Source organism: Heterocephalus glaber, unplaced genomic scaffold (assembly GCF_053883595.1).
Source record: "Heterocephalus glaber isolate CG9 unplaced genomic scaffold, H.glaber_assembly_v1.0 deba00001687, whole genome shotgun sequence".
NCBI classification, from domain to species: Eukaryota; Metazoa; Chordata; class Mammalia; order Rodentia; family Bathyergidae; genus Heterocephalus; species Heterocephalus glaber.
The window spans coordinates 2,635,538-2,658,526 of NW_028258412.1; the positions used below are offsets into that span (position 1 = coordinate 2,635,538).

A 22,989-nucleotide genomic window follows, 5' to 3' on the forward strand; every position below is an offset into this window, starting at 1 on the left:
AGAATGAATGGCTATAAAGTGCCCATTGGAAAGCCTGGCACCAGGCTGGGGCTTAATAAGCAGAAACTGCATTTCACCCTTCCCCCTTTGTCTCAGGCCAGGCCAGGAGATGGTGTGCTAGGAGGCTGGATGCTGACAGTAACAGGCAGAATCAAACCTGGTTTCTTCATGTGCCAGAGGTTGAGGAAGTGGGCTAACCTGCAGTGGAAACCATGAACTCCTTAGAAAGCATCTTGACAATGAAAGTAGAGATTTGTTGAGCTCAATTTTAAATATGTTGGACCTAGGGTGTTTGGGAACATCCAAATGGAACTTGTAAGCAAGTTTGGAGGGGAGAGGAATGTAAAAAGAATTAAGATGTGTTACGTACACGTACCATGCTGAATGTAATCATTATGTACTGCACACCTGTACTAATAAAAATGAGAATATAAACTCTGTCCTGGAGCCCAAGGGAGAGGCTAGGACTTCTGTGCATGTTTGGTTTCTTTTGGGCATAGGTGACATGAAAACCACCTCAACCTGGTTTGAGCAAGAATGAAAACATATTGTTTCCTACCACTGGGAAATCTAAGAGCCTCACTGGGGATCTAGAGCCTCAGGCGTTGCTGGATCCAGGAATTTGACAATAATCCTGGAGACTTGTGCTCTTTCCAGCTTCTCTGCTCTGCTTTCCTCCCTGTTGACTCCTTCCTGCAGCAGAGAGATGGCAGCCAACAACTCTGAGCTCATGCCTGCTCCATTCTAAGACCAACAGTAAAAAGATTTCTCTGTTTTCAACAGTTTCACAAAAGTCCCAGGCCTGAAAGAGTCACGGGTCTGTCACTGAGCCAGTCAGACAGGAGAAAGGGAATGAAAGCTCTCCTCACCTGAGGGCTAAATCAGTATTTTAACCTAGTTTAGGGAGATGGGCTAAGTGCTGATACACCACGGGAACACTGGGGAGGAGGTCTCTCCGGAGGCCAGTAGGTGCCTTGCCTGGAGCTGGAGGATGATGTGGAGAAGATTATGAAGAGGGGAGAGAGAGAGAGAGAGAGAGAGAGAGAGAGAGAGAGAGAGAGAGAGAGAGAGAGAGAGAGAGAGAGAGAGAGAGAGAGAGAGAGCCGGCCCCAATGTGGCAGCCTTGGGAATCCAAATAAGACTGTGTGTGTTGGCCAGAGATTTTTATAATCTCTAAATGTCAGGGGCCAATCTATCACCATTTAATTAGTGGCGCTATGATTTGAGTTTATTACCCATCCCACTCTATCCTGTTACTCTTGGACTTGTACCACACTGCAATGTGAGCGTGGAGATTATTGTATAAATTATTCTCACTCAATAATCATCATGATTTTAATTACTGTGTAATCTTCGCTAATTACTGTTGTATTTATCTTTTGCTTTGGTGCTGATTTAACACAACTGTTTTTCATCTGGCTAAAAGATAGCATTACAACTTTTCCTTTTTCTGGGGAAAATTTGCTTTCTGCAAACACTTGCAGCCCATACTCTTGGCTTGGGGTTCCTAGTTTAAATGAAAAGGATTCAGATATCACCACCATTCCCCATTTGTTTTTATTTGGTGTAAGGCTGACTTGAATTAGTAGAAAGGTCTAATTTACGGGGTATCATTTTAAAAATAAAGTTGTATTACTTTCAAGGAAATGCAATTACTACAGACACAAAGCCAAGGACAGGTCACGTGAGGACTACTTAAATGATTAGATAAGACTGGATTGCAATTAGCTCATTAATTATGGATATGTGAATGGATGGTACTTAGTGTTAAAAACAACAGCTTGTTCTCAGAGTAGGTTAAGCATTCTCTGCTAATCTTATTTCAATAGTACATTTATTTACTGGGTTTTGCCTTCTAAGGACGAAAGCTCAGGATCATTTTAATCCATCTTGAATATACTTAATGAACGAGTCTCTCATGAATATGGTTTTACATCCTTCTGGTGTATAAGGGTTCTCTCCAGGTTTACTGGTATTAGGGGGATTAGTGGAAAAGATGTTGAAGCTGAAAGTGCAGAAACGTTCAGTGCAACACATCACCCATGGACCAGAGCCAGAGCAGATGTGGTCTGAGAACACAGGATTCATCCCCAGGACCCGCGTCACTTCTGGAGAGGAGGTCTGTGTCCTGTCTAGAACCCTGGTCTAGGACAGAGTGTGTGTGGACTTTTCACAACATTCAAGGCTTGCCTAAATCAGCTGCAAGCTTGTATCAAATCATTAGAATTAATCAGCAATGGTCCAGAACGTTCTGTTAGAATCTGTGATTCTCTAGTCGTCCTAAAGTTTTGTTAAATAAACTTATTATTAAAATATACATACAAAAATTGCACTGTGGTAAAAATTTCCAAAGTTGATCATAGCTATGTGATTACTACCAAAATTAAGACCCAAGCATGATCAGTGCCCTGAAAACTTTCTTGGGCCCATTCAAGCCATGACCTCCTCTTTCTCCGAAGGTGACCGCCATCCCAACTTCTAATGCCCTAAATGAGAAATGTCTGTATTTGAACTGTATATAGGGAAGCTTCTGGTAGATGATCCTTTTGTGTCTGGCTTGTTTCTTTCAGCATTTTGGGTGTGAGATCGTCCACATTGTCATACACAGCAGAAATTCATTAGTTTTCCATGTACTAGAGTCCATGACAATGGCCCTCACCTGGGGTCACTTTTACACCCTCCCCCAGACACAAGGTTGACTATCTCAAGTTTAAATTCAGCCTGGACAACTGGGCCAAGACTGTCTCAAAATAAAAATAAAAAGGGTAGAAGATATAGCTCAGTGCAAAGTCCTCCCCAGTACTGGAAAAAAATTTTTTAGCTAGCTTAGTGGATATTAGTAACATAAAAATTTGGTTTTTAATTTGCATTTTCCTCACAAATAAGCTTTTTCCTGTGCTTATATCATCATTTGGATATTTTTGGAGAATGTCTGTTGAAATCTTTTGCCCCAAGGGCCAGGGATTTGGCTCAGTGGTGCTGCCACCTGCCTTGCAAGCGGGTCCTGAGTTCAATCCCTGGTACCAAAAAAACAAAAAAATAAAAATCACCAGAATGAAACAAAACCCCAAAACTTTAACCGGTGCCTGCCTCGCAAGTGCAAGGCCCCGAGTTCAATCCCTGGTACAAAAGAAAAAAAAGAAATCATTTGCCCTTAATTGTTTTCTCTTTAGTTTATCTCCTTTTCATTGATTTGTAGGAATTCTTTATGTATTCCAGATACAAGTCCTTTATAGGATATGTGGACCTACCATTCAATGGCTGAAATTTTTCATTCTCTGCATGATTTATTTTGATAAACAGTACTTATTTTTTCCATATCTCAATTTATAATTTTCTATTATAGTTGGTACTCTATATAGCCTATTGAAAAATTATTTTCCTACTTTCAAATCATGAAACTATTTCTTTATTCTTTTTATAGATACTATTTATACCACTTTTGTATCTAAATATACAATGCAGTAGAAATTGGTATTTACTTATGGTGTGAAGTAGGGGTTAAGATTCGTAGTTTTCCATATGGGTAGCCTGTTGGCCCAGTACATATATTTTATTTTATTTTTATTTTTATTTATTTATTTTTTGGTACCGGGGAATTGAACTCAGGTCCTTGCGCTTGCGCAGTAGGCAGCAAAACCACTGAGCTAAATCGCCGGCCCAGTACATATATTTTAGAGAAAAATATTTTCCACATTGCACAACAGTGTCATTTTGTCATAAATCAAGTAATCTTATAAACATGGGCCTTTTATAATGTCTGTTCTATTTGATTTTTCTGTCCATCCTTGAGCTAATATAGGCATTGCCTTTCTTAATGTCACTTTATGGGGCAGGTCTTGATATCTGGAAGTAAAGCCCTCTATGTTTTTAAAAGCAAAAAATGACACCCAGGGAAGGAGCCATACCACTGTGCTCACCTTCAGTGTATGACCCTCTTTTCAGAATCTGATTTCAAGTCCTCACTGCTTTGGTGGCTCTCGAATACTTTTCCATTTGAATTCGGCTTTCTTGGTTATTTTCTAAATAGAATTTGTTTTCTGGAGGCTCTTCTGTCATATCTGGAAGCTAAATGCTGAGCTAGACTTCTACTTCCTTTTCTTTTTCCCATGCCTATAGGCATGAAGCTCGACTTGTATTTCTATCCAGTCAAAACTTGGTGAATCTACTTCCCTTTCTCCTTGAAATCACAGGTTATTCACCTCCATATCCATAGCACCTGACATGGTGGCACTCAAATGATTTTGGATAAATGGAAAGAAAGAAGGAAGGAGGGAGGGGGAGAAGGAAAGAAAAGAGAAAGGGAGGGAGGAAGGGAGGAAGAAAGGAAAGAAATGAAGGAAGGAAAGAGAGAGAGAGAGAGAGAGAGGGAGAGAGAGAAAAGAAAGAAAATCCCCATCTATTTAAAACTGTGTTTCCTTGGGGAACTGGGTGCTTTTATGAATAAATTTGAAATCTTATGTGGTTATTGCCATTTTATCATACTCAGTTGAGGCAATGTCTGTGTATGGGGAATAAAGGGATGTGCTGAAATTTTACTTAAAATATGTTTGATCCAAGTTGAATCTGTAATCAAATTAGAGATTTAATTATTCTACATATCCAGAATTATATCCTTTCAAAAACACTGTGGAAAATTTATTCAAAGGTATGACTCAAATCGTAGCGCTCATACTTTGACTACCTCATCAGTGTCAGACTAGAGTTCTCCCTTCTCTCTCTTTTTGGGTAGAAGGAGGGCATTAGCCCAGATGAGGACCCAGGTCCCTCCTGGTTCTGATACTCTAGAAGGTGACAATGTTCTGTAGAAATGAAACTATGCTCTTGGATTGGGTTTAGAAACGTGGAGAATTTGTTGTAGACCTGCACTGGAAGCTGGTTTTGAAGCTGTTGCTTTTAGGCCCCAAGAAGCTGCTTTGATCAAGTTGGCTCCTGGGCTGTGCATGACCCTGCACAGATGAAGCAGACAGAGCCTTTTGTCCATTCTTTCCATAGTCCTACTGCTGTGTTCTGCTGACCTTTCCATTCCTGAATTTTCCTTGAGGCACTCTTCTTGATGCTGGGAATTCATAGAGGAAAGGCACAGTCTAGTTCAGAAATGAACATTCCTGTTGGGAGAGGCAAGTAAGTAAACACCCAATTGCAATGCAAAATGATGAGGAAGCACTGGGGATTGCAGGAGCCAGAGGGTGTCCCAATCTGGCTCTGGAGGAGATAAAGGATTTCTTGGGGAGGCTATAGCTTGGCTGAATATTGAAGGGCCAGTAAAAAATGTCTGTTTATAAAAAAACATACAGGGCCATGGTTCCTCAGAATCAACTACATAGTACCACTTTCTTCCTCTCTAACCCCTTCTTCCCTCCCTCCCCCATTCCCCTCATTTATAAAAAAAACAATGAAGGTATCTGGACAGCATCAACCAGCCTCTACCACAATTTGGTAGTTGACAGCATTTTTCATATCAACTTCATTTCTGTCTTTGCTCCTCTGCTTCTAAGGAGATCTTAACATATTCTCATTTTCTTTCTTCCTTTCTTTTTGCCAATGTGAAAATAAGTTGAAAACATTATGACAGTTCCCCTTAAATGGGTTCACATCTTTCTCCTAAGGAGGACCTTTCTTTAAGAGCATGCCACTATCATATCTATGAAAATTAACAAATCCATCCCATCATCTAAGGTCTCAACATTCACATTACCTTAACTGTCCTAAAATTATCTTGTATCACTGAATTTTTATAAGAAGAAGGATCCTATTAAGGACACTTATTTTATTTGGTTGTCTTTACTCTCTTACTTAAAAATACGGGCTTTGTTTTAGAGCAATTTCAGTCATACAGAAAGTGCAGAGCTCCTGCATACCTCTCTCCCTGGCCCATACTTGTCTTTATCATGAACATCTTGCATTTGTCTTTATTCTCTTTTAAACTAGAATGAGCACCCCCCTCTCTCATACCCCCATTTAAATTGATTTTTTGGTAGAATTCCAAGGGCGATTCTTTTCTTTTTATTGGCACATAATATTTGTCCATATTTATGGGGGTACAGCACAATAATTCAATATAAGTATACAGTGTGTAGTGCTCAAGTTAAGGTAATTAGCATCTCTATCTCTTCCAACATTTAACATTTCTATGGGTTGGGGCTCTTTGGACTCTTCTAGTTATTTTGAAATACATCCTAAGTTGTTGTAGACTATAGTTACCCTACATGCTGTGCTATAGAACACCAGGACCAATCTCTCCTCTCTGATTGTATTAACCCCTCTCTGTCCTCATTTCCCTGATCTACCCTCATCTCCAGGGACCATGATAAACCACTGCTCCTAGTACCTGCTGGGCAGTTAGCATGTGTGACCAAGGCCAAGGCCAATCCCACTGCCTTGCAGAAGGTATGTGGGCCAATGTCCTTTGAGGGCAACTTGTGGGATTGGTTTTTTGACATTCCAAGGGCTAGATGCCTGCTTGAGTAGCAGAAAGCAGCACATAAGGCTTAGAATTGACTTGTCTCATAAGTATCATGGTCCTATGAAGGATATTGTTGCAGTGTCTGCTTCCTGACTCAGTCTCTACTTCTTCAGGACAGAACTGACCAAGTGTAGGGATGGTGTACTGCTGATGCATTACCTCTTTGACCTGCCACTGAGTCTGCTTCCTGGGTTGTCCCCTCAACCCCATGGCATCCCCTTGCTTTGAGTCCTCCTTCTCAGCTGGGTGTCTTTTTTTTTCAGTAGTAGGGATTGAAATCAGGGCCTTCTCACTGAGCATATGGCTAGCCCGGGTTGGGCTCAAACTTGCAATCCTCTTGCCTCAGCCTGCCAGAGTGCTGGGATTATTATCTTTCTAAGCCTGTTTTCTTGCCTGTGAAATTTCTTGCTTGTTGACCACTTTGCTGATGGAAGAAGCTTATATCTGAAAGGAAGAATCTTCCTTTCCTTCTTGCAGTGTCTTTCTGGACCCATCCCCACCATCCAAATCATTCCATCTTCCAAAACCTGATTCATACCCACTTCCTCGAGAAAGGCTGTGGGCCCAGGCTCCAGTACATATTGCTGGCTCCTTTCATGTCAACCTTTTGTTGCATTCATAATGCACAGTTCATCTTTTGTCTGAAACCTCTTGCACTGTGGCCTCTGTTTTGTGGATGTGTCCCAGACCCCATGCTTATAGCATGCTCTCTAGGAAGCCAAGGTAGTACCTCTTCTACCTCTCTGAGCTCAGCCTGGCATTGCAACTAGACAGAGCAGGGTGAGTGTCTCAGCTCTGCTGTTTCTTCCACAAACCCATTTGCCACTTGGAGCTTGAGCTTTCTCATATGTAAAGTGGGTCAGTAAGAGGCAGGGTAGCCTAAGGATGAGGAGGCATGGATCTGGAGTTGGGGCCCTTGGATTAAATCCATGTCCTTCCATGTATCACGTGACAAATGAGTTGTCCCTTCTGAGTCTCTTTGTGACGTGGAGAGATGCCAGTAATATCTGCCTCTGAGGACTGTTGTGAAAATAAAATTGACAGATGCTTGCAGACCCTGAGACTCAGCGCATGAGAGCTGTTGCTACCTGGAATCCACTGCACTGATGCATGCCTTAATAAATGCCTCCCATTCCCCACATCTCACATGGTCATGGACACCAGGCCAACTTTTATTACAGACATCATTTGTTATTTTGGGCTCAGTTACTGTATCTTCAGGCCATCTTAAAAGGACTTCTGCTTTCTCATCCCAGATCTTGCCAGTATTAAAGAACATTGATACATTTTTAATTTCCTCTATAATTTCAGGGTGTGGATGAAGAATGGGGGTGACAGCATGCCTCTAGGGATGATTCATGGTGTCATTAAATCTGCATTGAGTTTCCTGTAGCAACAATTTTCCCAGACTCCGGCCAGACTCAGACCTGGGAATTATATATATGTATTTTTTTCCTATGTGATTATGTTTAATGCCAGTGAATACAGCATCTTCTTAAATTGGACTAAGTTTTCTGTTCTTTATGCCTCAGTAAATTGTGAAAAATATATAAATGTAGATCTAAATTCAACTGGTTGTGGTTTCTACCCAGCTTTCTGCCTGGCAGGCATGTGGTACCGTGCAAGGGGAAAAGAACTAACTTTACATCTGGCCAACTAGAGTCCAGATCCAGTAGGCAGAGTCCTACTGCCACTTAGAAGTAGGACCTTGAACAAGTGATTTCTCAAGCTTCAGTTTCCTCATCTGCAAGATGAGGTAATAATTCTGATCTCGAAGAGGTGATGTATAAAAAATACATGCATGAATTTGTATGGTGTGCACATCTGTAACTCTAGCACTCCGGGAAGCTGAGGCAGGAAGACTACAAGTCTGAGCCCAGCCTGCATGACTTAGCAAGACCTTATCTGTAAATACAAAGGGCTGGGGATGCAGATCAGTGGGAGAGTCTCCCTGGGTTCAGTTTGCAGTACAAAAACAATATAATCATCATTCTTCAAACAATATTCATGACACATCTGTTACTGAGGTTGGCACTAGATAAAAGTGATGGAGCCATGGTACCTTGGCAGGGGGAGGGTGTGGTCCAAGGAGAGATTCTTTCACCTCAGCTGCCCGGCTGGCTTCCAGGGTACACTGACCACTTCAGCCTCTGCTTCCCTTTGCCATGCTGCTCAGATAGAGCAGGCTTGCCCATAGGATTTATGTATTCTTGAGCATCTTTTCTCAGTCCTGAGGCTTCTTGAGCCCTGGTGGAAGGGGTCTTTCAAGAAAAGCAATCAAACAAATGATAAGAGTTTAAACTACATTAAATTATTACTAGCAATGCTTTGAGATGAGTAAGCAGTGCAGCCATCCTCTGGTATCCACAGGGGATGGGCAACCTCAGACCAAGATCTGCAGGTGCTCAGTCTCTGATCTACAGTGGCATAGTATTTGCATATGACCCACACAATCCTCCTGTATACTTTAGATCATCTCAGATAATTTAAAATATCTACTCTAAGTAAATACTGTGGAAGTAGTTGTATTGTATCATTTAGGGACTAATGATAAAAATAAAAGTCTGTGTATATTAAGTACTGATAGATTTTTTTTTTTTTTTTTAGTATTTTTGAACTGGTTGAATCTATGGATGCCAAACCTGCAGATATGCCGTATCAACTTTTTGTGCAAGTTTCCCTATAGCAGTGGGAGTGAACATATGGCATGCATGTTGCTGTGTTTTTCTTTTTTTTTTCCATTAAGTTTATTGGTACCTTTTAGGTATAAAATACAGTTACATTCATCATTAGGATCTTGTACCTTTACATGATGTATCTTGGTTCTTAATTTTTCCCCTTCCCCTACCCTCCCTTCACCCTCTCCACCCTTCCCTATTTGCAAAGAGTTTGTTTCCATTTTTTTCCTTTTCTCATATTTTTCTTTTCCCTTCTTTCCTTTCCCCTACCCCTCCCACTTCCCCTGCACCTTTAGACCTTTTCTTCCTGTTTCACAATATCAATTATACATTTTTAAAATTATAATATCAAGATCTAGGAGACATTAACACAGATTTTACAGAATTTAAAAGGATATAGAAAGCATATTACAAAAATCTTTTTTGAAATAAATTTGACAACTTCTAAGAAGTAGCTGGAAGACAAATTAATGAAACTAACTCTGGAGGAAATATAAAATTTGAATAGCACCTATTAAAGAAAGTATATTCCTAGCTTGAAAACCTACCTATATGACAACAGCAGGCTCATGTACATTTTAACTGATAAATTATATCAAACATTTAAAGCAGAAAACAGAAGGAACACTTCTCCCTCATTTTAGGAAATCAACATTGTGCTAATACTAAAACAGGATAAAGATAATAGAAGAAAAAGGTATGAACATAGATAGAAATTTGTTTAATGAAACAAACTCTTAGAAGTCAGATCTGGCAGTATGTATAAAGTGGTTTTATTATAGGGATGGCAGTGTTGGTTCAGCATTGGAAGATCCACCTCCAAAAGTCATCATTTTAACAGAGGAAAGGAAAAAGCCATATGATCCTGTCAGTAGTTGGAGAAAAAGTATTGGACTAAATTCTACAGCTGTTCATGGTAAAAGCTAACAGGAGACTAGAAGTGAAACAGAAACTTCTCAACAAATCAGAGACATGTACTCCATACTTCCAGCAAAAATGACTTACATGAATGAAGAAGATGCTTTCTCCCTAAGGTGGGGAACAAGGGCAGATATGCCTACTCTTCATCTGTCCATTAAACTTTGAAACATAGGCCCAAACCAAAATAGTCTGGCAATAAAAAGAAACAATTAGCATAGGATTGGCAAGGTAGAAGTGAAATCTTTATATGTAGATGAAATGATCATCTGCAGAGAAAATACTAAGAAATCTCTAGGAGCCCCTAGAACTTGTATTTGAATTTAGCAGGATTAGAAAACACAAGGTGGATATAAAAACTCAGGTCTATATATACTTGCTATAAATGAAGAATTGGATATTGAAGTTTAAAAGTTATGTAGGAATACAAAGGACCTAGAAAAGTAAAAAGAAAAAGAAAAAAAAAAACAATGTTGGAAGACATTTAGTACCTAATTTTAAGACTTCCTCAAAAGCTACAGTAATCAAGGCAGTGTTGATGTAAGGAAAGACATATAGATCATTGGAATAACACAGAGAATCTAGAAATAGAACCGCCTATATATGGTCCACTGAGTTTTGAAAGATTATTAAACATTAACATTTTATAGAACATAAACTCAATTCAAGAGCAGAGGAAAAGATAGTGTTTTCAGCAAATGGCACTAAAACACCTGGTATCTGTATATAAAAAATTAACCTCAACCCTTTATTTCTATACCTAAAAGTAACTTGAAAGGATCTATGAACTTAAATATGAAGGACTAAAATTATAAAATTTTAAGAAGAAATTATAAGGGAAAATGTTTATGAATTTAGAGTAGGCAAGAATTTCCCAGGATATAAAAAACATGATGTATAAAAGAAAAAAATTGATAAATGAGATTCCATCAAAATTTAGAATTTTAAATGACATTGTTAAGAAAGTGAAAAGTAGACCTTAAACAGACCATATTTATAATGCATATAACCTATGACCAGAATATATAAAGAACTCTTACATCTCATTAATAGACAACTCAATTAAAAAGTAGACACAAGAAGATGATAAATAGCCAGTACAGCACAAGGAAAGGTGTGCAACACTAGAATCAGAAAAATACTAATCAGTACAATAACAAGATTGAATTATACACTCATTAGGGAGATGAAGTTAAACGTTTTAAAAGAACAAATGTCAGCTTAGGTGTGAATCAGAACTTTCTAATACTGCTAATGTGAATGTAAAATGACAAAACCATTTTGGAAAACAATATAGAAATTTCTTGTATTACTGTTAAGAACCAACAGTCCTGTTCTTAAATTTTTACTTGAGAGGAATGAAAACACATGTTCACAGTAGATTTGTACGTACAAGTTGAGAATCCCTTATCTGAAATTCTTGGGACCAGAGTGTTTCAGATTTTCATTTGAAATCCAGTTGATCTGCAAAGAGAATAGCTACTTCTGCTTTTTGTTTTCGGATTCTTGTCACATGGAGTATTGTTTTCCCCCCTTTAATTTTCAGACTATGAGTTTCTTTTTTAATTAAATGTGTTTCTTGTATGCAGCATATTTTTAGATCTTCCTTCTTGACCCATTCTGCCAGTCTATTTCTTTTGATTGGTGAAGCAAGACCATTAACATTGATGGTTATAATTCATACATATTGATTTATCATTGTCATGACTTTTTCTTTTTGTTGGGTTCTCCCCCTTTGTGTTTAATTTCTTGTCACTCCTGACAGATTCATTCTGCTGGGCTTCCTGGAGTTGTGATCCTCATTGTCTTTTCCTAGGATATTGTCTAAAATTTCTTGGAGTGCTGGTTTGGTATTCATGAAGTTCCTAAGGTGCTCTTTGTCATGAAAGTATCTTATTTCTCCATCAATTTTGAAAGACAATTTTTCAGGGTACATCAATCTGGGTTGGAGGCTGCTTTCCTTTAGGGCTTGAAATATGTCACTCCAAGTTTTTCTTGCATGGAGGGTTTGCACTGAGAAATCTGCTGTGATTCTGATGGGCTTTCCTTTGTATGTGATTTGTTTCTTTTCTCTGACTGCTTGTAGAATTTTGTTCTTCTGTTGGGTTTCTGGAATCTTAACAGTTATATGCCTATGTGTAGATTTTTTTTTTGATCAAGGCTAGTTGGAGTCCTATATGCCTCACTTATCTGTATGTTAAGTTCTTTTCCCCTGCTTGGAAAGTTTTCTACCATCACTTCTGTGAACAGTTTTTTTTGTCATCTGCACTCTCTCCTGTTTCTTCATTGACTCCAATCAGTTTTATGTTATTCTTCTTTGCATCATCTAGCAGCTGCTGGATTGATTTCTCATGGTCCCTTACAATTTTAAAGAAATATTTCTTTTCCTGGCCACTAATTGCAATCTTATCTTCTGTATCTGAAATTCTGTCCTCACATTGGTTCATTCTGCTGTGTAGACTTTCAATGGAGTTTTTAATCTCCTGGAAGTCTGTTTGCCTCTGTTTTATGGATTCCATTTGTTTCCTATGTTGGGATTCCATCATGTTCCTCAGCTCCTCTCTTTTTTTATCTGTGTCCTCTCTAGATTTATTAATCATGTCTTGCACTATGGGCATAATCTCTGTTGTTATCTGAGAAATTATTTCTTATTTCATTTTTTCCAGATCCTCTTTTGTTGCCAGTTTAGGGAGTCCAGGTGTTTGAGTATCACAATGTTCCATCTCATTTCCCTTTGGGGTTGTTTTAGATGATCTGGAAGTCTGGTTTTGAAACTTGTTTACCTGTCTTCTCATTTCAATGGGTGGAGGGGTGGGGGGAAGGGTGTGCTGCTTTGGCCTGTGTGGCTTACCTCCTCTGTGCCCGCAGGGTATTTTTTTTCTTTTAAGACAAAAGATGTTGAGTTGTTTTTTTCCAAACTAAAACCTCAGTATTCAGGTTTAATTGCAGTGTTGGCACTTTGTGATAAATAAGTGGATTTTAGGTTGCAGTTTGGGCACTTGGTTTCTAAAAGGTTCTCCATCACTGCTTTGCCTTACTGGAAGTACAATGGATAAGTGGAGGAAAAAAAGCCAGTATTTAAGATACTGAGTTTGCAGGTAACACACATCACCTTTAATTCCTAACAAAACCCTGTGACCTTAGTCATTATTGTTCCCACTCTCATGGCTGAGAAAGTTCATGTTCCAAAAGCTACCTGACTTGGAAGAGAAAGAACCAGAATTTGAATCCAAGATTATTTGCTTGAAAACTCATTTCCCTCCCTTGCAGGTTAGGAGGAGTGGCAATTCCAATATTATTGAATCTTTGAAATTTACCTTATAATGCTTTGTAATTTTAGATAATCAGAAAAAGAGAGCATTTTAATGTAAATCCTATTGCTCATTAATTCATTAGCCACCATTTATTGGACACTATAAATGTGGCAGGAACAGGAGGATCACTCATAAATTGAGCACATATTTAGTGAGCACCTGCTATGTGCCAGATGACTAGAGATTTTCTCATTCATCTGCCATGTGTTAATGGAGCACTATTACATGTCAGAGCCCTGGTGCTCATCCGTTTATCCCACACATATTTATCAAGCACTGGTCTGGCCACTGATAGACATGAACATAATGGATGAAATGGTTCCTGCCCTCATGGAGCTTGTGTATCCCTAGCATTGCAGGGTTGATAAGGTTTTGCCCCATTTTACAGCAGAAGAGACCAAGGACTCATAGTTAGCAAGCAGTTCAAAAGCCACATGGCTAACAAGTGGCAGTAGCAGTCTAGAGCCAAAGCCACAAAGCTGTGACATAGGAAATTCTAATAACCCTGCATCATGTTACAGACTCTGAATGGAGTTTGAGAGAAGGGTGCTCCTGGCTCTGGGGTCAGCTCACCTGGGGTCAAAACCCTACCTCTGCCATTTTCTAGATGTCTGTGCTTGCAGAGGCCCCCACCTAGCTGTGCCAGGAAGTCTCTACCTCCCTGGGTTGCCCTATAGCCAAGAGAACCAGTAGCTTCTTCTTCCAGTACAGTTCTTGGCACATAGGTGCACAGACAGGGGTTTTGTTGTAGTGACCATTGAATATCCCCCAACTTGATTATAGCACCAGCCCTGGAAGGCACCTTTGTGACCAGTGCTCACTCAGGCCTGACCTCTGACCCCTATTGTGGCAGGTATACCAGAAAGCTAACCCTTTCAGGCTAGACCATGCATAGGCAGTAGACACTGCTGGATGTCTCTGTGGCCTCTCATTAGAGGCCTCACAGTGCCACTTCCCAGTGTTTCTTCACGGCTGTCTCCAGCCACTCACAGAGCTTCTGTACATCATCCCTCTCCCCAGCCCAGGCTCGGAGAGGCAGGTGTGGCATCTTGGTTATCTGCCATCCATTTCTCATGCAATTCCAGGAGAGCAGAGTTCCAGCCAAGCCAGGCCGTGCTGGAAAGATAGTGGAAGGAAAATGAGTCTTCCTCAGGCCCTTGGAGGACAACAGCCATGATGCATCTGACAGGCAGGGTTCAAAGCCAAGCTGGAAGGGAGCATCTGGCTTCAAACAGAAAACCTTGGGATCCTCGCTCCTAAGCCCTGCAAAAGGGGTGGAAATCCATATTAAAGCCCACAGTGGCTACACAGAGAGGAGTGAATGGCAGAGCTTCTTACATTGAAGGAAATGGCCCAGGCAGGAAAAGAAAGGGAGCCCAGAGATGTAGGTGGTTTCTGCATGGTGGAGCCAGGAGGGAGCACTCAAATACCGGTGGCTCTTTTCTTTCATTCCTTCCTCCCCTCCCTTCCTCAGCTTGTCTCCCTTCCTTCTCACTCTGCCTCACTTCTTTCCTCTCCAGCCCCCCCAAGAATTACACTTTAGGCTTCTGTTCCTGTTTCACACTGAGCCTCCAGAGGCACCCAACCATCCCAGAAACATGGACTCAGCTCACCGTGTCCCAAGACACTGGGTCCTTGGGCTCCCCATGACATTCAGTGGGGCCTGAGTGGTGAGCTGGAACACTTTGGCTTTCACACTTTGTGGAAGGCATCACTGGGGGATCTGGGGAGTCAGGAAGATTGCACACTCTGCTGGCAGATCTCAGCCCTGTGTAGCAGCACACACATCCTGGGCTCCTGGCTCCTTCTCTGTTCCCCTACCTGACCCCTCTTTGTGTCCAAGATCAAAACAGCAGATCATCATTTACATTTACAACCCCCTTCCCTTTCCTTTGCCCCTTTGCCCCTTTGCCTCTTTTCCCTTTCCTCTCCTCCATCACCAATATCCCTTCCTCTCCTCTTCCTCCCTCCCTCCCTTCAACTTCTGTTTTGTTTGCTCTGCTCCCATCCTTCCACTCCCTAGCCACCTCCTTCTCATCCCACATCTCTGTCCTTCCTCTACTTTCCTCACCTTGGCTACTTCCTTTTCCTCATCTGCCTTGATTGCATTTAACACCACTTACTGACCATTTATTGTGTGCCAGGCTTGGTGCTAATTAAGGAGGGGCAGGAAGAGAGTCCGTCAGACCCTGTCATCTGAGCTTCCAGTCTGATTCTCCCACTCCCCTTCTGATGCCCGCCTTCTCCGTGTCCTTGCTCATCTTTACTGCCTCCTCCCCTTCTTCTTGTGACTCCTCTTCCTTCCTTTCCTTGTGCCCTGTGCTGGCATCTGCAGCCTGCAGTGGTGGTGGGAGCTGAGTGCACAGGATGGCAGAGTCCCGGGAGATTTGGCGGTAGGCGCCCCCCACCCCCACTCTGTCACCCCCAGGTGCCAGGCAATGGATGAGACTGAGTGCCCAAGTACATCCATCACGCTCGCCTCCTTTCAGGGCCAAGACAGGACGGAAATGACTTTTGTCAGCTCAGCAGCAGCTCACTGGCCCAGCAGCCCTGAGCTGTTTATTAAAAAGAAATAAATAAATAAACAAGGGAGTGCGATTGCCACCTTGCTGTGTATTTGGGGAGCGATTCTAAAGTGATGATGTTGACAAACATGCCTTTGGGTAATTATAAAAGAGGCCTCCAGCCCCTCTCCCAGCCCATGTCCCACTGTGATAGTGACAGAAAGTGACAGGCAAGAAATGGGAGAGGAGGCAGCTGCACCAGACAAATTGTGAGGCTTTTGCTTTAGCACATGGGCCCACCCTTCTTCCCCTTCTTCTTATACATGGTAAGATGCAAGGTCATCTGCCTGGTCAGCTTGTTTATGAACTTCTATGAACTTTTCTCCTTGTGTCCATCGACAGGGCCAGTGCTGGAGTCATGGATTGGAATAACAATTGCCATGAATGATTGAATGATTGAATGATTGAAGATTGATAACTGTCCATGATTGGTTATGAATTATCCCTCTGAGCTGTTCACTGTTTCTGAGTGATCTGATAGCAGGCATGGTATCAAGGGCTTTTCCTCATTTTCCTCCCTGACCATGAAGTCTGCACTCTGAGTAGCGGGTGGGAGGTGGAAGGGTGGCTCCCAGCACAGGAACCGAAAATGCAAACTTCAGAAGCAGTACTCACTCATCCTGACCCAGGAGCAGCAGAGCAACGTAAAGTAAGGGGGGAGAAGGTTAAGATAGAAGGGCATGCTTGGGAGCCTGACCACTCAGAAATTGCTTTCAGGAGATGGTGAGCAGGTGGCTCACCTGCACGGCACCTTGAAGTTGCAGGTCTATGCCATGTCCAGTCTGTGGTATCAACCCTCCACTACCCAAGTGATGCAGGGAATGCCCACCCTCATGAAACCCTTTAGCAGGACTCTTCATTGCCCCAGTGACCTCCCACAGGTGCTGGGTTGGGGACTCCTGCCAGCCTTGGAAAGGCTGCGAGTGGTTGAAGCTGACTTCAGGGGCTCAGAAAGGCAGGGTCTTAGTCCTTCCAGGCTGCCATAACAAAAAATCCTGTGGACTGGGTGAGTTATAGACAACAGAAATATTTCTCACAGTTCTGGAGGTTGGGGAATCCAAGATCAGTGTGCATAGCTGGTTGTCTTCTGTTTGCCCACATGTGGAGGAATGGCTGAGATAACTCTCCGTGGCCTCTTTTATAAGAGCACCAGGCGCATCCAGGAGGCTCCACCCCCGTGACCTATCCCCAAAGGCTCCACCTCCTAATACCATCACTTTGAGGGTGAGGTCTCAACATAAGAATTTGGGTCAGGTGTGCAAATATTCAGTCCATTGCAGTCCCTACTTCTTTCCCTGCAAAAGACCCTAACCCCCTAGCCAATCTACCCTCCAGTCCCCTCTGGGTCATCCCCTCCAGAGGCCTTTATCTTGGCTTCCTTCTCAGATTCCAAAGCCCACTGGGCCATGGCTGCCCCAAGCAATGAAGGGTGTAGGTGGTGATATTCAGCTGGGAGAGCAAGATGTTCTCCTTGGTTTATACCAGAATCCCAACCACCTTAGGTGTTGAAGAAGGCTGACTCCCACAATTGTCCCCATTGTCAGTCAGAGCGACATAGCTGCCAGAGCTGTGGGCCTAATCCTCGGCAGCCTGCACATAGCTCTCCAGCTCTCCCCAGGCCTGCAGCCACAGCTTTGTCTGCAGTGCCAGAATCTGACATTCGGCACTCCTTTCTGCTTTTTTATAAATTATTACTTTGCTGGTGGGCGGGAAAGGGGCAGTGTATCTTCGAGGGAGGACTTGTAGATTTTATTTGTTAAAGGAAAGGCTGATGGACTCCAGTCTCTCTGCTTTAAAGGATGCCCTTTATTTTCCAGTCTATAATTTTGCCCCACCGTGAGGCTCCTACTTTCTGGAGGCAGCATGGTTTTGGCTCAGCTGCTACAAACTCCCTCTGCGTAAAAGCTGGGGCTAGTACAGTCCCAGAATAGACACTGTCTGTCCTCATGTGTATAGATTTGGTTTTCAATTGAACTCATGTGACTCTTTTGCTTTTTGGGGGGACAATTTTTATCTCTGTTCCATCTCCATGAAACAATGGCAGGTGTCACAGGGAACCCCACTGCTCAGTGGGACTGTCCTCTGGGCCTGGCCCTCAATAAATAAATTACCTTCTGCATTTCCCACTCCTGTCTTGGAGAAGCAAATTACTTACTCCACAGTAGGCTCTGGTATGCTCAGTCCTATCATGTCAGAGATGATACCTCATAAATCTAAGTCATCCATTCTAGCTGAAGCGTTAATCTACTCAAATGTACTTAGCTGGGTTTAATTATAGACAGAAATTGCATTTCAGAAAGCAACAAGAAATCATTTACATGGCTTGAATTTGCACATTAAATCATACAGTTCATTTGAGAATGCAGTGGGGATGGCATTTCCAAAGAAAAAAATAATATTAGTGCCCACGCTCAGTGGCTCTCATACCAATTGCACAAATTGTATGAATTGCACAATTTCTACTGTCTTCATCTTTCTTCCTGGACAGGATGAATGCAGAGGCTGGAGATGCTGAGAGCAGAACCTGGGATGCTCATGGCAAGACTTCAAGAGACTACTCTGTTTCTCCCTGTTCTACCCGCCAGCGAAAGTCCTGTCATTTTGGGGGCTGTGAAGAGTTTGGTGTCCAGAGAAAGCCTATGGAGAGATCGGGAGCTCTGTCCACTCGTGAGGCCTCTCGGAGTCCAGACACATCCCCGCTGCCCAGGGAGAAGCTGCCCAGCCCATCAGCAGCACTCTCGGAGTTCGTGGAAGGACTTCGGAGGAAGAGGGCCCAGAGAGGCCAGGGCTCCTCGCTGGGCCTGGAGGACTGGCCCACGCTCCCCATTTACCAGACCACCAGCACTTCCAGGCTCAGGAGGGGCAGGGCGGGCAGTGACGAGGGAGACCTCTCCCTGAGGCTACAGGCCAAGTCCCCCCTGGGGGAGGAGGGGTCCCCTGGCACACCTGCTGGTCTCTTGCGGTCTACCAGCCTGAAGTGCATCTCCTTGGGGGTTGCTGAGGGCACGAGCCTGGCCCCAGAGAGGCTGAAGACCCGCTTCAGTTCCTGTGAGTCCCTCTTAGAATCAGAGCCCAGTGTGAGGAGAAAAACGAGCTCCCCCACCACCCCCAGGAACACGCTCTTGTCGCCCACGCTGCGTCCTCGGAGGCGCTGTCTGGAGTCCTCAGTGGATGATGCGGGCTGCCCAGACCTTGGCAAGGAGCCACTTGTCTTCCAGAACCGCCAATTTGCCCACCTGATGGAGGAGCCTCTAGGCAGTGACCCGTGCAGCTGGATGCTCCCAAGCCTCAGCTATGGACGCAAGGCCAGAGTGGACTTCGATGACTTCCTCCCTGCCATCCGGAAGCCTGAGATGCCCACATCCTTGGCAGGGGCAGCCAAAGATGGGCATGAAGGTTCAAAACATTCAGGTGTCCTCTTTGAGACGGAGGAGGCTGACCGCTCCTTTCTCTCAGGGATCAAGACCATTTTGAAAAAGAGCGCAGAGTCCAGGGAGGACCCTGCTCACCTCTCTGACTCATCCTCATCTTCCAGCTCAATCGTGTCTTTCAAAAGTGCCGGCAGCATCAAGAGCCAGCCAAGAAGCCCACGCCTTGAAGTTAGTGGTGGTGAGCGAATGTCCACTGAGAACAGAGAGTCGGGCACAGGAAGGAAAGATGATGACGTGGAGAGCATCATGAAGAAGTACCTCCCAAAGTAGGAAGGAGTGCAGGTAAAAGTGACAGGCTGGGACCCTCCTTGGGCCTAGAGAGTCCTCCCAGGTCTGGGAGCCTTGCAGAGAACAGGTGCTGCTTCTGCCTTTAACCCCACGACTGCTTGCTCCAGGGTTTTTGGAGATTTGAGCTGAAATTAAGTGTTGTTGGATGCAGGGCTTCTCCGAAGGGGCCGCCTATTTCACTGCACTTTAAAATACAGATGCATGGGAAAGCAGGAGAGTCCTCGGGTCATGCTAGAGGAGGTGTCGGGCTTCTAAAGCTTCCCCAGCTGAGTCTCACTTTCCTGTGCCCCTTCCACCTGGGAGTGACAAGGGCTGTGAGGCCTCTGCCACACAGTGGGAGACATCATGGAGGCATCACAGAGCCTCAAGAGGCCTGGTTGGAAGAGGCTGTAGAACAGTGGAGTCCACTCTTGCATCACATAAAAAGAGAAACTGAGGCCCAGGGTTGGGAGTAGGAGTCATGTGCAAAGGTCACAGAGCACCAGTGTGGGAGAAATCCTGCTTCTGTTTCCAGTCCTAATACTGGTTCTTCTTTGGAATAAACACAGAAAGAGGGATTCCTTGCTAGTAATGGCTTATTTTATTGAGTGTATGTATCAGCTAGTCGTTTAGGTTTCATGATATTCCCCAGATGGGGTCAGCACTATTTATTCCCATCTTTCAGGTTGACAAACTAAGGATCAGAGAGGTTAAGTCACGTATACAAAATCGCCCAGACAGAACTGAGATTCAAAGCTCAGAATTCTCCCTTTTACCTCAGTATTTTTCCTTGGGTGCATATTGCAAGTGACTTCCTGAGTGACATCAGAGCTGCCCAATAGCCCACAGCACACTTCTAGCTCCCAATTCTGACTCTCAGAACCCCAGGCTCAGGTGGTCAAGCAATCACATACAGTTGCTCAGTATACACACTGTCACAACCCCCAGACCTCTTGACCAGTGTGAGCTGCACGTCCCTCCTGGTGCACACCTGCTTCTTCGACAGGCATCCTTAGCCCATCAAAAAGTGACCGCCTCTCCCTGGAGACAAGCTGGGACTACATCAGAGCAAATGAATTTGACTTAACATGGCCTTCTCTCTGCTCTCAATTACCAAGTAAAGATCTGATATTCATTTACATTATTATGCACTTGGGGACATGGAAAGCAGTTTCAAAGGCCAAGTGAAGGGCACACGGCCATAAGGGGAACAGTGCTTAGCAGAAGTCATCACAGAACATCTTGTCTCTGCCATTTTTTTTAAAGTCTCAAGGCCTCTTCCTCCCCTGGGTGAGGTTCTTCTCGGAGGCTTCTCTCCATCGCAGCAGGGCCCCTGCCTACAGTTGCCTTGGTTTCCCAGTTGCCCCGCTCCCCTCACTGCGCATGGACAGTGGGCTCTGGAGCCAGAGGAGCCCTCAGACTTGGTCCTTCCCTGTACCCAGCCCTTCAACTTTGTGCAGGCAGTGGCATCTTGCCAAGCACCTCTGTCCTCTGCTGGAAATTGGGGATAACAATGCCAACCACCTAAAGTCCCTCTGAGGGCTTAAGGAGAGCATGAGAGACCTCAGCAAAGAGCCTGGTACTCAGTGGATGCCTTCATGCCTGGTTATCTTGTGTTTGGGAATTTGGGTCCTGTGCCAGTCAGATTTCCATTACTGTAACAAGTTCCTGAGAGAATGGACTTACAAGGAGAGAAGGGTTATTTTGGCTCACGATGTTGGAGGTCTGAGCCCATGATTGATTGGCCATGTTGCTTTCGGGCTTGTAGCAAGGGAGCATGTGCCAAAACTGCTCACCTATGTCTGAGGATAAAACGGTCAGAAGGGATGCCCTGCCATATAAAACAGAAAATTGTATATAACAATTGCCATATCTCCCTGCCAACAGGATGGTTTTATACCTGTGAAGGAATAACCTTCAATTATATTCTGGCCAATTTGACCAAGACCCATTGCTGTTTGAGTCGTCTAGCTGTGGTTCTACCAGATAGAACTGATTTGATTATGCCAAACAGAACTAAACGTTGGTCACCCTATACTGCACCAGGTTGTGATGATGATGTAGGTCTGTTGACAGATGCTGAAGTAATAACTATGATAGCATCTTTTGTTGCCTTGCCTTCTATAGGAGTCCATGCTGAAAAGGCAGTATGGAAATTAGCATGCAAGGCGGTCAAAGGGTTAAATGCTACCTCATCAGCCTTGGCATTAATTAACCAAGAGTTACAGGAACAGAGACAGGCAATCTTAGATAATAGGGCAGCGATAGACTATTTGTTGCTCTTCCACCACCAAGGTTGTGAGAAAATAAGAAATATGTGTTGTTTCAATCTGACTGACAATAGTCCAAAAATCAAAGAAAAGATAAAACAATTGGAAGACCTGGCTCAAAGGGTACATAATGAAGATGGCTGGGACTTGTTCCAATGGCTAACTAAATGGTTGCCCAACCTACAATGGTTAAAACAACTTTTTCTCATCGTTATAGTTGTGTGTATATGCTTACTATTGTCATGCTGTTGTATACAATGGATGCCTACGTTTATACGTAAGATTACTTAAGTTGTAAAATCAGTGGGGAATGTGGGACTGCATAACTCTATAATCATAAAACTCCCCTAGCCCCAACTGTGATTGAATGTGAGTAAATAGATAAAGATGCTTGTTAGTTCAGGGACACTAGATAAGATCTGTATCAGCCATAAGGTCCCAAAGTAAATTACTCAATTCTTTGTTCGAAACTGATGTTTGGACACCGCTATCTATAGAACAATCTACAAACATCTGCTGACCATCAGTACATGTCAGCTGACCACTAACCTTTGTTCCTCTTCTGTAAATTTCACCTGTTAACTTCCCCTGCAACCCCCTATAAAAAGAGCCTCGGACTCTGGGCTAGTCGCCTCTCTAAGCTACTTTGCTTTGGGAGTGCCGTCTGGCCAGACTAAGGTCTGTTTTACTTTCAAAAAAACAAAACAAAACAAAACAAAAAAAACTGCTCACCTCAGGGCTGGGGAGCAAAAAAGAAAGAGACAGGGGTTCCACAATTCTGTTGAAAGGCACAATCCCAGGGACCTAAAGATCTACAACTAAGACTCACCTCTTAAAGCTTCCTCGGCCTCCCAGTAGCATCAGGCTAGGGACTAAGCCTTTACACATGGAACTTTGGGAGACATTTAAGGTCTGGTCTATAACAGGTCCTCTAGGAAATCTGTGTCAGCCTTTTGTCCAGTCTTTCCCTCCCATTGCCTGTGCTCTGTCATCTCGCTCGGTAGACCCCCGCAAAGAAATGCCACCTGGGAACACAGAACACCAGGCTGTTTAGCCCATCATTCTCCCCATCCAAACATCC

General features: G+C 43.4%; 1 protein-coding gene across 3 annotated transcripts in view; it reads left to right on the forward strand.

Moving 5' to 3' along the window:
- Myo18b (myosin XVIIIB) overlaps nucleotides 1-22,989 on the forward strand; it is a 280,964-nt gene that overhangs the window by 257,719 nt on the left and 256 nt on the right. For 2 of the 3 annotated variants that reach the window (XM_087198064.1, XM_087198065.1), the window contains exon 43: nucleotides 18,429-19,653. In XM_087198064.1, the coding sequence (XP_087054190.1) occupies nucleotides 18,429-19,641 (1,213 nt within the window). In that variant the 3' untranslated portion in view covers nucleotides 19,642-19,653. Of the gene's footprint in view, nucleotides 1-18,428; nucleotides 19,654-22,989 lie in introns of those variants that run through there. The other variant, XR_015446186.1, reaches the window with a different exon arrangement.